Raw genomic sequence first — 15,020 nt, 5'->3', positions numbered from 1 at the left:
CTCTGCCTATTGCCTTCATATTAAATCATTTTTTAAATAATAATTTTTAAAAATATTTCTCCACCTCGCCACCTCCGGGCCACAAGTGGTAGTGACGTGGCCCGTGAGACACAGACATTGTTTTGTTTGGGTTTCCACCTGCGTGGAATTACCAAATATAGAGAGGGGGCAGCCTAACATATGAAACAGGGAAGTACCGCCGTGTAATCCATTTACTTCAACAAAGTAACTGTATTCTGAATACCACCTTTTTAAACTGTAACTGTAACAGAATACAGTTACTCATATTTTGTATTTTCAATACATACTGCTGGTACATGTATTCCGTTACTCCCCAGCACTGACGACTAGAAAGCATTGATATTAGAGTTGAGAATTGAGTTCATTTAAAGACCCTACAATAATTCAGAGAAAACCCCAACAATCAGACAGCCCTGTTTGAGCAAGAACTGGGTGACAGTCACAAGCAAAAACTCAGGACAGCAGGAAAAAACCTCTCGCAGAACCTGCATCAGGAAAGGGTTGCGATCAACGAATCAACGATCACATGGAGCCTTTCTATCTGACCAACAAACATCAGCAGACACACAAACTGTTTGTGTGTCTGCTAACTAAAAGTTAGCAGTTCATCAACTTTTACACAGGTCTGTGTAGTTCTGTTTAACTAATGAATGTCTGTGCTTGTGACACCTCTGATTACTGAACTGTCTCTCTGAAAAGTGCGCTGTGCCTCGTACACTTAATAATGACCCAACTTGATTGAGATCACCTTGAAAACAAAGTGTTTTATCTCAAACAGTAGATATGCAGATGTGATAAATGTATATTGCTAAACTTGTATGCTGCATTATCCAACACTATCCATTATCCAATATTCAAGCAAGACTGCGTTCAATCTTGCTAAATCTTTATGGTCACATGACTTGGCAGGTGCATCCTCGATCAGATTTTAAGGCTTTAATACGGCTGCTGTACGTGCCGCTTTGGGCTAAATTTGTAAAGCAAAGTATTTTTGGACTAAATAAAGGCTGACTGGAAAAAAAATGTCCATAAATGTTGAGCTCGGGATTTAGGTTATTACTGATGCATTTTCCCTTTGTAGAACAGAATAATAATAATAATGGATTGGATTTATATAGCGCTTTTCAAGGCACCCAAAGCGCTTTACAATGCCACTATTCATTCACTCACTGGTGGAGGCAGCTACAGTTGTAGCCAGCTACAGTTGTAGCCACAGCTGCCCTGGGGCAGACTGACAGAAGTGAGGCTGCCATGTCGCGCCATCGGCCCCTCTGGCCAACACCAGTAGGCAAGTAGGGTAAAGTGTCTTGCCCAGGGACACAACGACCAGGACAGAGAGCCCAGGGATCGAACCGGCGACCTTCCGGTTACAGATGCGATTCCCAACCCCCTGAGCCAGAAGACATGGAGAGATACATTGCAAAAATATAATTTATCAATAATATGTCCAGATGTGGGTTTTAAAAAATATCTCTCACAGTCATTACCTGGGGTTTAAATTCAGAGGATTAAATGTTTCCTGCTTTAATTAAAAGGCAGTGAGTCATAAGACTCAAAATATCCCCCCTGGAAATAATTACAGTTGCTTCTCATGCAATTTTTAAAATTCTAAATACACTCACACAGTAAAAGCATCTTTGCTGTGAGGGTGTTTGCGAGAATTATTAGATAGACTCAATGGACGTCACTAGTTTTTGCAACCTTAAAACCTTGCAAAGCTTTCAGCAGGTTAATTGATTCCCACTTCAGAATGACATCATTCAGACTTTTTTTGGAAGCTAAAGGAAATGAGCTGCAGTGGATTGTTCAAGCAGAGCCTATTAAAGGGCAGGATTATGTGGAATTCCTCTTATGTTGTGAATGAAATAACAGCCTAAAGCGTTGAGAAGACCAACCTTACCTCACCATCGTACTAAAAAACAACTATTCCCATTAAAGGACAACCATGAAAATAATGAACTGCATTTCCATGCCGTGTGTCTGTTCCCAATATATAAAACTAAGAAGCCGGAAAAGGGTCTTCCAAACCGCAAACTAATGATTATGGAATGATTCTTCTGCTTTTGTAAAAAGTTTTATGTCACCCATCACGAATCTGATGTCATTGATGAAAAACATGCAAATCCCTTCTAATAGCGCCTACAGCTGCAAACAAGGTATGTAGGTCATATTCAGTGAAATGTTAACAAGCAGTCATGTTTTTGCAGATGGAATGAAAAGCAAAGGTTTGCTGAAATGCTTGTGCATTAAACCTGAGCTTCTTGACAACCCGCTGGATCAAAGACAGAGGAAAACTTTGCTGGCCCAAGTAGAGAGACAACAGCCCGAGCTGCCATCTGTTCCTGATTCATCACAGCTCCCCATTACTCTGCACGGTAACGTGACTCCTGACCGATCAACCCTGAGCCTCTGACATTGGCCTGTATGAGAATAAAATACTGATGGCTCAGATCTGGACTGCTTGCTGTTGTAGTGCAGTTTTGCCAGTAGCCACAAATACGTGAGAAGTTGGTGAGGAGTGTGTATGTGTCATAAACTCAACGTGCTTAACATGAAAGATAAAAACACAGAAACCTAACCCATAACAAACATGCAAACAGACAAAAGCTATTAAATGTAAGCCTATGAGATTAAAAAGACTGTGAGTCTGTTTTTGAATGCACACATAGATGTGACTGATCTAAGGTCAGTGGGTAGCTTGAGCCAAAGAACAGGACCACAGTAATAAGAGCACCCTCAGCACACTTAGATCCAATTCTGGGAGCAGTTAAATTATTTGCACATGATGACCTGAAAGGTCCATTTGAGTTACAGACACTGAGCAAGTCAGCGATATACTGCCGGCGCACACCAGTGAATTTCCTTCAGCCATGTACTCATGCTTCATGGATAGTCCTGGTACACTGAGCTTTACAGTATTGTAACCTGTATGATCTGCCTGCATGAACAAATTTCTTCAAGTCACTTTGAGATGAGAGTTTTTTAAATTCTTGATTCTGGTAGAAAGCACTTCCAGCAATCTTATTAATGTGATGCCATATTAATAAGATCACCATAGATCTCATAGCATCATATCAAAGCTTTCAGCTCCCAGTTTGGATTCAGGAGAATCCAAGATTTCCCTTTTGATAAAGCATAAAGTCCTCTAACCCCCAACCAGTCATGGGGGATGGCTTCCCCTCCCTGAGTGTGGTTCTGCTGGAGGTTTCTTCCTGTTAAAAGTGTGTTTTCCGTCCCAATGTCACCAAATGTTGCCCAAAAGCAGGTTGTTTGATTGTTTTCTCTGTAATATTGTCAGGCGAATTGAACTTAGTTGAACTGAATGTCCGAACTGATGGCAACATTCCTGACTTGCTCACTGTGTTTCTGAGAAAAGGATGGCAAATATGAACCTTTTCTGTCTCTGGTTTCTTTGACCTGCAATGACTTGTCTCTGTTCAGTTCTAAAAAGTTCCTACACAGACAAAAAGTTTAAACAGACAGGAGCAATATGCGGGATGTAAAATATCTCCTGTTTGTGAATGTATTTGTTTATTTTTTCATACTTAAGTAACTTTAAATACTCTTAAAGAGTTTTACACTCAATCTCTGTTTCTTCGTATTTTGGATCACAGAACTGTGACTGGGAAACAAAGACATTCCCCAAATTTCTCTTTACTGACCATCCCAAAATAAAAGCAAACGTGAAGAGGAATAAAATGTAAAAAAAGATGAATTAGACTGATAGAATCTCCCCCGATTCATGTGGGAATAACAATGTGGCATGTTATTTCAAACCTAATTGTTGGACATACTGAAAAGACTGTCGGGTGTTTGCTTTCGCTGCTTCTTGCAGCCTATTTTATAAAAAAATGTGACATGCTGTGATAATTAACATAGCACCTGCTGAATTTAATGAGCATGTGGTAGGCCATGCACTGGAATGGATCAAAGGGCACATAGCTAACTTCACTAACCTCACTACATGAATATTTTTATTGAGACAGGAAAGAACAGTTCACAAAGGTTCTGAAACTTTCAGTCATAATTACTACATTGTTTCACCTGCCACTTCCTTTGCTTGTTTTTTATTATACATAATATAAGTCCTAGCACGTGCAAAGTGCATAACATACGTGTTTTGCCAGGTGGAAATTGACTGTGCAGTGGTTTACAGATACCTTTCCTGGGAAGGGCAGTTGGTCTTGGCTTCTGCTTTCTCCTCAACAGGCTCAGAGCATCCCCTTCCTCGCAGCAAGTGAGGAAGATGTGGCCGCATGGATAGCCTAGGTGCTGGTGGGCATCACAACCTCGCCCTTCACTGCGAACACGTAAGCCAAGCACACAGCAGCTGCAGCACACCTGCCAGTCCGCACAACAATAGCATAGCCTGTTAGGAGAGTATCACCGGGGTGTCGTTCACATCTCTAATCATCACCTCACTTTATGGCCCTCTGCTTTTTGCTGGTTAGTAAACATCAGCATGAAAGAGAAACAGATGAGCAAGCTGCTTTATCGCACTGCAAAGGACTTCAGCTGCGTCATGTTTTGTAAAGAAAACCACACATTAACCTGGTTTTTGCAACCATCCTCTAAAACCCAGCAAGCAGAAGACCTGATACCGGAACATTTAACTCAGGTGGATTAGCCACAAGGTAAAACTCAACTACTTAGAAAGTAGAAAATGTTGCATTTCAAATTAAGACTTCGACATTAAAGATTTTAATTTAAAAGCTTTCGCAGCTGTTTTCTTCAAATAAGTCAAAATTCTAATGTGGTTTAAGTTCAGAATTCAACTGGCAAATGCAACTTTCACTATGTTATTGTGACAGAAAAAAAAACAGAATTTTCTCCCCGTTTCTGTTAACAAAGCAAAACAAGAGTGAGCCTCTGGTCAGCAAAAGTGCTTGCTTCATGGAGAACTTGGTGGATCTGTTCACCATCTGTCATGACTCAACTGCCTTCCTCTTCCCTGTGAATCTTCTACTGTGTGTACCTGATAGGAGTCATCTAGACACGAGTCCCGCTCATCCACGTCACAGGTGTCTCCACCTCTGGCTGAGGTCACGCCTAGTTCACACTGTCTTTCCTTCACAGAGCTGAGACAGCACTGCTTCTGTGCAACACTGGAACACACACACACACACACACAGCAAGTATTTTAGCACTTTCTTGTGCTTCATATTACTCCATACGTTAAAAGTAAATTCTTCGTTATGCATATTAATGTCAACTATATAAATAATGGAGACATAAACAAGTTAGTAAAAGTGTTTCTGAGGTCACAGGTGCTGTCCTCATAGACTTCTATACATCCAGATGGCTTTTTGTAAAAAAGGAGTTGCAAAAAGCGGCTTTACTTTTCAGACATCTTTTATGACCGTCTGATGTTACACAGAAGAAAAACAGTGTGCTCCATATAACCCAAGCAGCAACTCCTTATACGTTTTTATTTCTGTTCTTTGCTGTGAAAGAAACATCATCCACGATGAATTTAGTGATGGTCAATCCTGTGGCTCTGATGTTAACAGGTTAATCCTATCCCCAGCCCTTCCTGACAGTATAAGTGAAAGACGTAGCTTCCACGTATCTGTGGTTGTTTAATGGGAAACTCGTTCCTGACAAGTTAACGGGTTCACTCACTTTTTTGGGCTCAAGAAAGTCCATTTGATTGACAAATGAACGTGTGGTTTCATAGGTAGATATGTCTCTTTCTTGTCAGATGTGTTTATAGATAGAGAATGTGGAAAAGCTCATCTCAACACTTCAAACTGATGACAGCGGTCACAGTAGCTCACTATTTTTATCATTTCGTTATTTGTCTGTGATAAATCAGTTAAATCAGCTATGATGGTATTCTGATATAGTTTATATAAGACAGCGTGCAGTGGTTACAATGTTATCAACATTCAACTGCAGTATATTCAAAACGTCTAAATTATAAAGGTAATAAAGGTCATTTTTGCACTAAAATGTATTTTCTATGGGGCAGTGTAGGAAATGGCAGCAGTGAGAGTTCAATTATCCTGACTGTAACTCATACTTTGCATGATGTGCAGCACGATGAGTAAGTAGTTCATGTGTACAGTTAGTGTGCAGCAGCTACCACAAAGAACACTTGTATAACTAAAATTCATGCTCTCATGTTACTTACCTGCAAACAGAGACGTTGTCATTAGTGAGCAGAGGCATGTTCTTGCAGTGACCATTTTCAGAGGCCCATCTCTGGCCAGCAGTGCAGCAGGTCTGCAGCAGGTCTTCAGAGGACACACCTGGATCTGCAGACAGCAGACATGCAGGTATGCATATGTCAGCACACACATGACTGATGGAATAAAAACAGTTCAGCAGTGTTCAGCAGTACTCTACATGTGTGCACGCTGTATGGAGCAGACAGAAGCCCAAAGAGAACAGTGAAAACGTTAAGCTGTCTGACAGAAACATTTAGTAGACTGCAGCAGCCCTCGACGGTGCCTTAAAGATTTCTCCAGCTGACTAAAGAGGTACAAAACAGTAGTGCATTTTATTACTGGATTTTTTTCCCTTTTTGATCAGGTCTTGAATAACCTACTCAGCTATACGGCACAGTTTTTAAAAGCTGAATGAGAGTCCTTTGGTAGGGTTGTGAATATATACAGGACTCCGGGCAGTGTGCCAGAAGATGATGAGATTTTCTTTGCCAATAGTATATTTTTCCCTGACTGCTATTATAGTAAAAACTAACAAAAACACTATTTGAGAAGGTAGTACAAGAAAATCCATAAAGTATTTTAAGGAAAAGATTTGAAAGCAATTTCACTCTTTTGTGTCATTTTGATGCAAATATTTCCAAAAGGTTTCATCAGTCTGTGCCTTTCAGAAACAAACAGGTAAAAGGACTGACCACTGTGTGATAAACTGCATAGACACGTAGAGAAAGATGCTTTAAAATACATTTTTGGAACTTTTTTCAAAATACCATCAACGACAGACCTAGATTTGAAAGAAATCTCTGTACACGTGACACAAAACCATAGAGAAAATTAAACTTTGTAAACTGTGGATGTCTGGTTGATGCCTCTGATGTTTGTTGCAACACCTCGTCAGTGATCAGTGGATCTACACATGTTAAAACCTTTCCAAGATAAAAATATTTCTGAACCAAATCCAGAAAAACTCCCACCTTCTGTGAGCTCATTAAAGTGGCCTGAGGCATCTGGCTTTAGAAGCCAGCATCTGTGATGGTTTGGGGGTATTTAGAGGATATGCCATGGGTAACGTGCATATCTAAGAAGTCTCCATTAATACTAGCTAATATGTCCGAGTTTTTGAGCACCGCATGCTGTCATCCTACTTTCTCTGGGGAGGCTATGGTTGTTTTGGCAAGACAGAGTTAAACCAAGTTCTGAAGAATCGTCTTCTCTGCTTGGCTTCTCCCTCTTTTGGAGAGTCCATTTTTGGATTTGTGCCACATCTATGATTTGCCACTTTTAAACCAGAGGTTTTCTAATTAAAGTGCCTCTGACTGGAGTTAATAAAATCAAATAAACAGATAAAAGTGAGGGCCACGAGCTTGTAGTTCTCTGTGTTTGGGAGTGAGGATCAGAGATGTTCTCTCACGCAGAGCTGATTCCCATTGAGGATGGCATGATGGCTCTGTAAATTAAATCAGTTGCAATCCTTAACTGGCCATTTTAGTCATTCAGTGAGGGAATACCAAAATAAAATCCCAGTAATGGCTCCTCTTTAAAACCGTCTCAATTGCCATCCATTTAGTCAGAGGAAAAAAATGTCATAATTTTAATGCCATCAACTGAAGGAAACGAGCATAGAATGCATTTGAAACCAGGAACCAATTAAATCCCCACAACTGAATGAATGCATTTCATATTTCTAAACTTCACAGCAACAAATTACTATCGATGCTCAAAAGAGGGAGAAAAAAAAGCTCAATTTGTTGCTTCCATTCAGCTGATTGCAAGCAAAGATTGTCCACATCAAGAGGATCCCGATTTGGCAGCCACTGATCAATGGCCATCTCTGCCACACCGCAAGCTCCCAACAGAGACTTCAATGCCCCCCTCTACCACCACCTCCCTCCGGTGAGCATGTAACAGCAAGCCTGGCTGCTCTGTGCGAAGCTTAGTTGGGGGATGTACACACCATGAGACAAACTGCTGTTGCTGCCTGGCACTGTAGAGAGCCAAGAGCTCGTCAGCCTCACCATCGCCTCCACGTCAGTCCCCAAAACCGTCTCACATTTACATTTACAAAAATCAGCAGTAAAAACAAAAGAATTTTAATAACGTTCATACTTTTCTATGCACAAAAGCATGTAGGCATTAAAAATGAGTGCGTCTCACACACACACACACACACACACACACACACACACACACACACACACACACACACACACACACAGCTAATTACATTTCACTGTCTGGATTTGTGCTGAAACATGAAGCTTATTTCTCGTAATTAAAACCAGCTACATCAGAGAATTGGCTCCACAGAGTCAAATATAGCAGTTTGATAAGATTTAGCCATTTCCTGCATGCATGTAATATCCACCATATTCACCTCAAACCATAATTGGTCTGAAACTGTGCTAATCCCATTCTGCACGCTTGTACATTCGTATAGAAAAAAAAGAAAAGAAATAGTTCCCGAGAACACAGAAAAATAGTCGAGCTTCACTCTGAAATTCTATTTGAATTCACTCGCCTGCATTCAGCTTCATCCCAGTCCAACATCTTTTGATAAAGAACTTTTATAGCAAAAACTTACTGTGCATAATTTATAAGTATTGACATTAGAAAACAGCATTAACTTGTAGGATGCTTAAAAGTAAAAATGGCTTCTCATTTTTTCCCCAAAACATTGTCATTGTTAAATCTGTGAGATTTTACTGTCAAATGCACAGTTTTAGAAGACATTTGTCTTCTAAAATCTGTTAAATCTGTTTATTGTTTTGTTTGTTTGTTTTTTTCAAAAATCTCTGTCTTCATTGGGCACCTACTTAAACTGCTGTGTAGGCTACATGACAGTATTTCCATGGCCGTGCTCTTACTCTACTACTGACAAACAAAATAGTTGATTTACTGAAATAACTGAATAATTAATTCATGGCTTAAGTAAGTTATGAAGCAGAAACAGTGGCTGCTAGCATAATAAATTACACATTCACTTTACAAGTGAACGACCCCATGTTTGATTCTAGGCGGAGACACAAAGAGAATGCTGTGTAAAAATCAGCCAATTAAAACATGTGGAACCACCAGCTGTTGCGATGCTTTGTAAATAAGGAAACAACAAAAAGAATCTTTTTTTTTTCATTAAGCGAAAATGTTACAAAAACATCAAAATAATGGTGCGATTTTCTTAAATGTGACAATTCTGGGTTTCTGTCAGTGTATTACAAGCCCTGTGGCTAGCCTGGCCCACATTTGCACCCACTGTATTTAAGCACATGTGGAAGGTATTCAAAGAAGGACATCAGTAACATCAACCTTTGATTAGTCAAGTCCTGTTGTGAAGTTTCAAGTTGAGCATTTTGGCTCTGACTGAGACACTCTGGGACACAAAATGCTCTTAGGCGTGTATCTTGCCAATAATTAATGAAAGAACACGCTGTTTATAGCTTTTAAGTCTGTAAATCATTGAAGTCCAAAGGTTATTTCCCCATAGATTTCCATACACTCACACTCTTACACTCAGCTTTCTTCACCACGATGGACCAGTACAGCATCTGAACCACTGCAGCCGTGGCCCCAATCCTGTCAGTGTCTCGCTCCCTTCTCCTCACTCATAAACAAGACCCCGAGACTCTTAAACTTCTTCTTCACTTCAGTTGGGTACTCCACCCTTTCCTGGCTGAGTATCATGGCCTCAGATGTGGTGGTGATATTCTCATTCCAGCCACAATCGGCAGTGAACTGGTCCAGTGAGAGCTGGAGGCCACCAACTGAATTACATCAGCGGGCCTCGGACCGGTACCGGTCCGTGAGTCATTTGAGAGTTGAGGCTCAGGTGTGAAATGTATGGTTTTCAGGGTTTTTATCGGTTTTCAACGTTATTTTGTTATCGTTTTTATCGTTAACTCGGTTTTCCTGGGTCTTTTCACGTGTGTTATGAATAAATCTTCTTTTTTTCGGTACCGGTACTAGTTTTATTTTGTTGTATTTATCCGCGACACCTTAAAGGCCGGTCCATGGCGCAAAAAATGTTGGGGACCGCTGAATTACATCATCCGCAAAATGTAGAGATGAAATCCTGAGGCCACAAAGGTGGAGGCCTTCCCACTGCATGGCTATGCCTAGAAATTCTGTCCACACTGTTAAAAGGATTGGCGACAGTAATTCAGAACAACACTTCACAGCAGTTGTACAGGGACTAAAGGGCTCATAACAGTGGGCCAGATTATATCTTTCAGCAGGCCTGGGAATCTCTATGTGTTTCCTTGGATAAGCTGAAGGAGGTTGGATGTGAGGAAGAAGATGGATGATGGACTGATGGATAGATGTTCCCTGCCTCATTTAAGAATTTTAAGAATATTTTTTCATGTAATATTTCTGGATTATGTATGATATACAGCGTATAGACATGCAAAAAACATTATCCAAACCTGAGTTTGTATACAGACATTCATTGGGGCAAGTGGAAAGCAGCATAATGTCTCACTGTTATCAAAAATATGTTCCTGCCAAAAGCCAAATATGATTTTCAGATGCAGGGTCAGATGGAACTTAACAGTTAAGAGTAGCCTTCTAATTAGAAGGTAAGCACATATATTTATAGCTTGAAACCACACTTCTGTCAGTACCTTTTGTTGAAATAGTCAGAGCAGCTGCTGAGATGGCAGTGCTGCCTTGCCTATCAAACCAGCTGGTCATGTAGCAGATGGACTGAAAATAAGAGACATCCGTCCACCTAAGGACATCCCATGGGGTTTGTCTGGACAGATTAGCCCAGGCTCACACAGCTCACCCATCATTACTTTGTCTGGCCAAACACAGACCTTACCACCCACCCACTGAGACACAAGTGAACCCATCTGCACCACCTGAAAACAAATGACAACAACCAGTGATCGCGTGATGTCATGAGTGTCTGCTGCTTATAATGTGTCAGGAGTTTGGATGGTCTAGGACAGGGGTCGGCAACCTGCGGGTGGTTTGGGAAAATAAGTTAGAAGTATTTAGCTGAAGTGTATTTTATTTGTGTTTAGTTCTTTTTTTAACTTGTAGTTCTAAATTGGAAGATTATTGTGATATTGAAATATAAAACTAAGATTATATTTTATTATTTTTCATCGCTCAAAATAAGCGTCACACTCCCGGAAGCCGGTGTACCCGCCGAAACGCCGTGCATTTATCGAGACTTTCAACCCCAGGTAGGGCAGTTATGGATCTTCGGATCCACATTATGTCAGCAGCTCCACCGTGAATGATGTTAAAAACAAACACCGGTCACGCCTCACAGACGACAGCTTACAGTCCTGCGTAAAGTCACTTCGTACAGCCCCGATTTGCAGACGCTGTGCGCAGAGGTTCAGGAGCAGAAGTCCCATTGTAAACATACCACGACAGACCCGACGATGTTTCCATGAACATGCTTTTGAACATCTCTTTATTGACCACTTTTCACACAGGGTTGCTGTACGCATACAGCCGGCTGTAGCTTTTCAGCTCACAGCCCGAGTCCGACACATATCAACACAACAGCAGAGACTTTAAGGCAGCGAGGCGTGATTGCCCGCTCAGGTGCGTCCGACTCCCCTGCAGCGGCACTGCAGACCACGTCCCGCCACACACATTAACTAGGTAAAATACATATTTAGGCAGAATTTTGCAAATATCTATTTTTTTTTTTAGCAGCATAGTGCTTTTTTCCTGCAAGTGATGAGCCCAGAGCCTTGACACCAAACACTATTTGTATTTTGCCGCTAAAAGAAATCACATCAACATAAGTAGTCTAACTTATTTTCAGTATATATTTTTTTAATTCTAAAAATATTGTACATACTGTAAGTGCATGCACTGGATATGGCTTAAAGGTGCATTAATTTATATTATGTGAAAGGGTAGTAGCAAACCAAATAACATTCAAATCAGCAGAACTCACTTTCTCATCGCGTCTTTAATCATTGTTGATTGTCGTAAAGAAGAACTTCACACAAATCCAGCTCAAATGCTCGGGTTTCTTAATAGTTGCAACTGAACGATTTAGAAAAAACTTGTTACCTGTACATAAAACATAAACATAACATCATCTTCTAAAAGTATCACTAGTTGAATTTAGGAATTTATGGCTGTGTTTCTGTCCAATTATAAGTCCTAATATTTACTCAGTTTGAAGCTCCATGTTGGTCTCCACCAACCTCAGAGAACTATGTATGGTGTTTCAGCTGCTAAATGCTCCTGTTTGTTTATCAACCAAACACCACTGTTTTCACCCTTTGATACTCAGCAGCTGGTGTTGAATCAGGCTACTGAACATTTTTCAGCTACCTGTTTGATAAACTAAAATGGGAAAGTTGTGCGATTGTAAAACAAAAACAAAGTAGTGAAAGGTGCTAAATCCTGTCATTAAGTAAACTAGTTACTGGTTACTGGCGATCTTTGCCTCCATTTCAGAAAGAGGCAGATGAATCTATTGATGCCGTAACCCCGTTCCATGCACCGCCCGCTAACACTACGCTCTGCATAAAGGCAACATGCTAGTTGCTTTGATGAAACTCTAATATTTCACATAATATTACCACATATTGTGCATTTATACCAATATATGGAACCATTATGTTTATTATTGACAATCTTAGTTTTTCAAGGTTAAACATTGAAATTTCTCTCTTTTGTTACACTTGCACTTCTCTCCCGTAAGATCAGTCTACTTTCTTTCTGATGCGCAGTGCTAGAGTCCAGAGTTAAAGGTGAATGTGGGGCAATATAAAGAATGTGAATAATAGAATAAATATTTAATAAAAGCTGCCATGCTTACCAAGTGCACAGTACATTTCTCTTAATAACGCTATAATAAATATTTGATTTACTGCCTAGAATGTTTAAGTAGCTTAAATGAACAGTGGCCTTCACTGACCAGGCACCACTGAAGTGCTTAATCCAATACAATATAGTGATTTCAGAATCACATTAAGCCCTGAATGTTTAGCAAAGCCTAGAATCTTCTTAATTGTTCATCATGTATGACATTTATGTTTTCCACTAAAAGTACCTTTATAGCCAGAACATGCAAGAGGAAACTAGCCCCTGCCTGCAGACTTCTCTTAAGCCCTACCACAGACGATATTGGGAACATCAGCAGCGTTTTACTGGGAGTAGTTTGTCAAGTCTGGGCAACTTTTTAAATACATTTTTTATGGGAAAAGTTGGGCTATATTCTACTAAAACAACCCCCCTCTCATCCTAGTATGCCTATGCCAGACAGACGTTTAGTTCAGTAAGTCAGACTAGCATGCATTGATGGATAACTGATAATAACACCAGTTTTGGAACCAACTCTGTGATAAAATACTTCAGTAAAACCCGAGAAAAAGGAAAAAGCTCCACGTGTTCAAAAAATGTCAGCATTTCATTCTCTACATTTTAATTTTCAGCTTCCTGTGGGAGGAAGACACCGCAGCCAAAGATCACACCTGTCAACCATTTCAAACCATTTTTTTGGCAGACAAGCCACTTTTCAATTTCAGCTCAAGAAACAGGCGTGGATTTACATGACTCATTCCGTTTGTGCGTCTTGTGGAAATTGCCAGTAAAGTTGGCGCATTATAGATGAATTGCTGCATCTCTTCAAGGTTATGCGATCAAAGGCCATGACCAACAGTCTAAGACAACCTAAGACATTATTGTGGTCAATGTATGGGTTGTTGAATTTCCCAACAAACATCATGTGAGGTTTTAACATGACCACAGTGATACCAATATCATCCTCATTTCTTCTTGGCCTTTCTTCCCACTCAGCTTTACAGGGTCTCATCTGCAAAGCAGAAACTGCTGAGTTCAAAGGCCTATCCTTACACTGAGTCAGAGCTGCGGTTTGACAAAAATTGAAAACAAAAGCCCCATACAGTACTGTGCTGCTCTGCCTTCCTCGGAGGCAAAGCTAGAAATTCTCTGGGTTTATCCCCAGCTGCTTCATGAGAATTAACTTCTGCTGTTTTCCTCTGAGTATGAGACAGCAGGCATCTTTAAATCCAAATTCAATGTTCCAAATTTGACCTAAAAGTGTAATTCACTGCCATCTTTGCAGGTCTACATCAAACAGACACAGATGTAATAAACTGCTGCAATACAACACCAGTGTGGTGCATAAGCTCTAAAGCTATCCACAGCAAATGTCCGTAATGAGTAATTTCCTTTATAATCTGGTACATTCACATTCTGTCAGTGTGCATTATTCTCAATGGTGTTTGCATCACGAAGGCTCATTTTGTTGGGAATCCCACAGCAGCAACAGTCTGGATGAGCTATGGCCTTGAAAACAAGAGTTTGAGAGAGATGCACAGATTGGCCACAAAATGCAAACTTCTCTATCAGATTGTCTCTCACATCTGTCAGTCACAGCAATCCCAAAGTGGAAGGTTTTGATAGTGGCTGAAAATGTAAATATTAACATGGTATGTTAAGTTTGTTGTGTGAGATCATTCTCACTATGTGCTGCTTACCGGGCATTAAACTGTACAACCAGGTGGAAAACACAATGAAACATTTAGCAGCTAAAATTCGATTCAGTTCAGTTTTATTTATATAGCACCACTTCAGAAAATCAGTCACCTCAAGGTGTTTTACATGTAATGTCACCATATCAGTAACACTACTCCTATGAGCAAGCACTTGGCAAAAATGGGAAGGAAAAAGTCCATTTTAACAGGAAGAAAACTCCCTCGCGTAACTAAGGAAGGGTTCAGGGTCACCTGACCCAATCCCAATTATAAGCTTTGACAAAAGGGAATCTTAAAAGTAGAGATTAATTATGGCGTTCCACAGGGTTCTGTGCCTGAACCAATTCTACTTACATTA

At 40.3% G+C, this 15,020-nt stretch overlaps 1 protein-coding gene across 3 annotated transcripts in view; it reads right to left on the bottom strand.

Moving 5' to 3' along the window:
* fbln2 (fibulin 2) overlaps nucleotides 1-15,020 on the bottom strand; it is a 72,329-nt gene that overhangs the window by 26,600 nt on the left and 30,709 nt on the right. For all 3 annotated transcript variants that reach the window (XM_082533533.1, XM_082533532.1, XM_082533531.1), the window contains exons 3-5: nucleotides 6,155-6,278; nucleotides 4,997-5,126; nucleotides 4,182-4,362 (exon numbers count right to left, since the gene is read on the bottom strand). In XM_082533533.1, the coding sequence (XP_082389659.1) occupies nucleotides 4,182-4,362; nucleotides 4,997-5,126; nucleotides 6,155-6,278 (435 nt within the window). The remainder of the gene's footprint in view (nucleotides 1-4,181; nucleotides 4,363-4,996; nucleotides 5,127-6,154; nucleotides 6,279-15,020) is intronic.

The sequence above is a fragment of the Aulonocara stuartgranti genome (assembly GCF_965226115.1).
Source record: "Aulonocara stuartgranti genome assembly, chromosome: 5".
In the NCBI taxonomy this organism is placed as follows: Eukaryota; Metazoa; Chordata; class Actinopteri; order Cichliformes; family Cichlidae; genus Aulonocara; species Aulonocara stuartgranti.
Note: the sequence above shows the minus strand (reverse complement) of the source record. Positions and strands in the feature narration are given on the sequence as shown.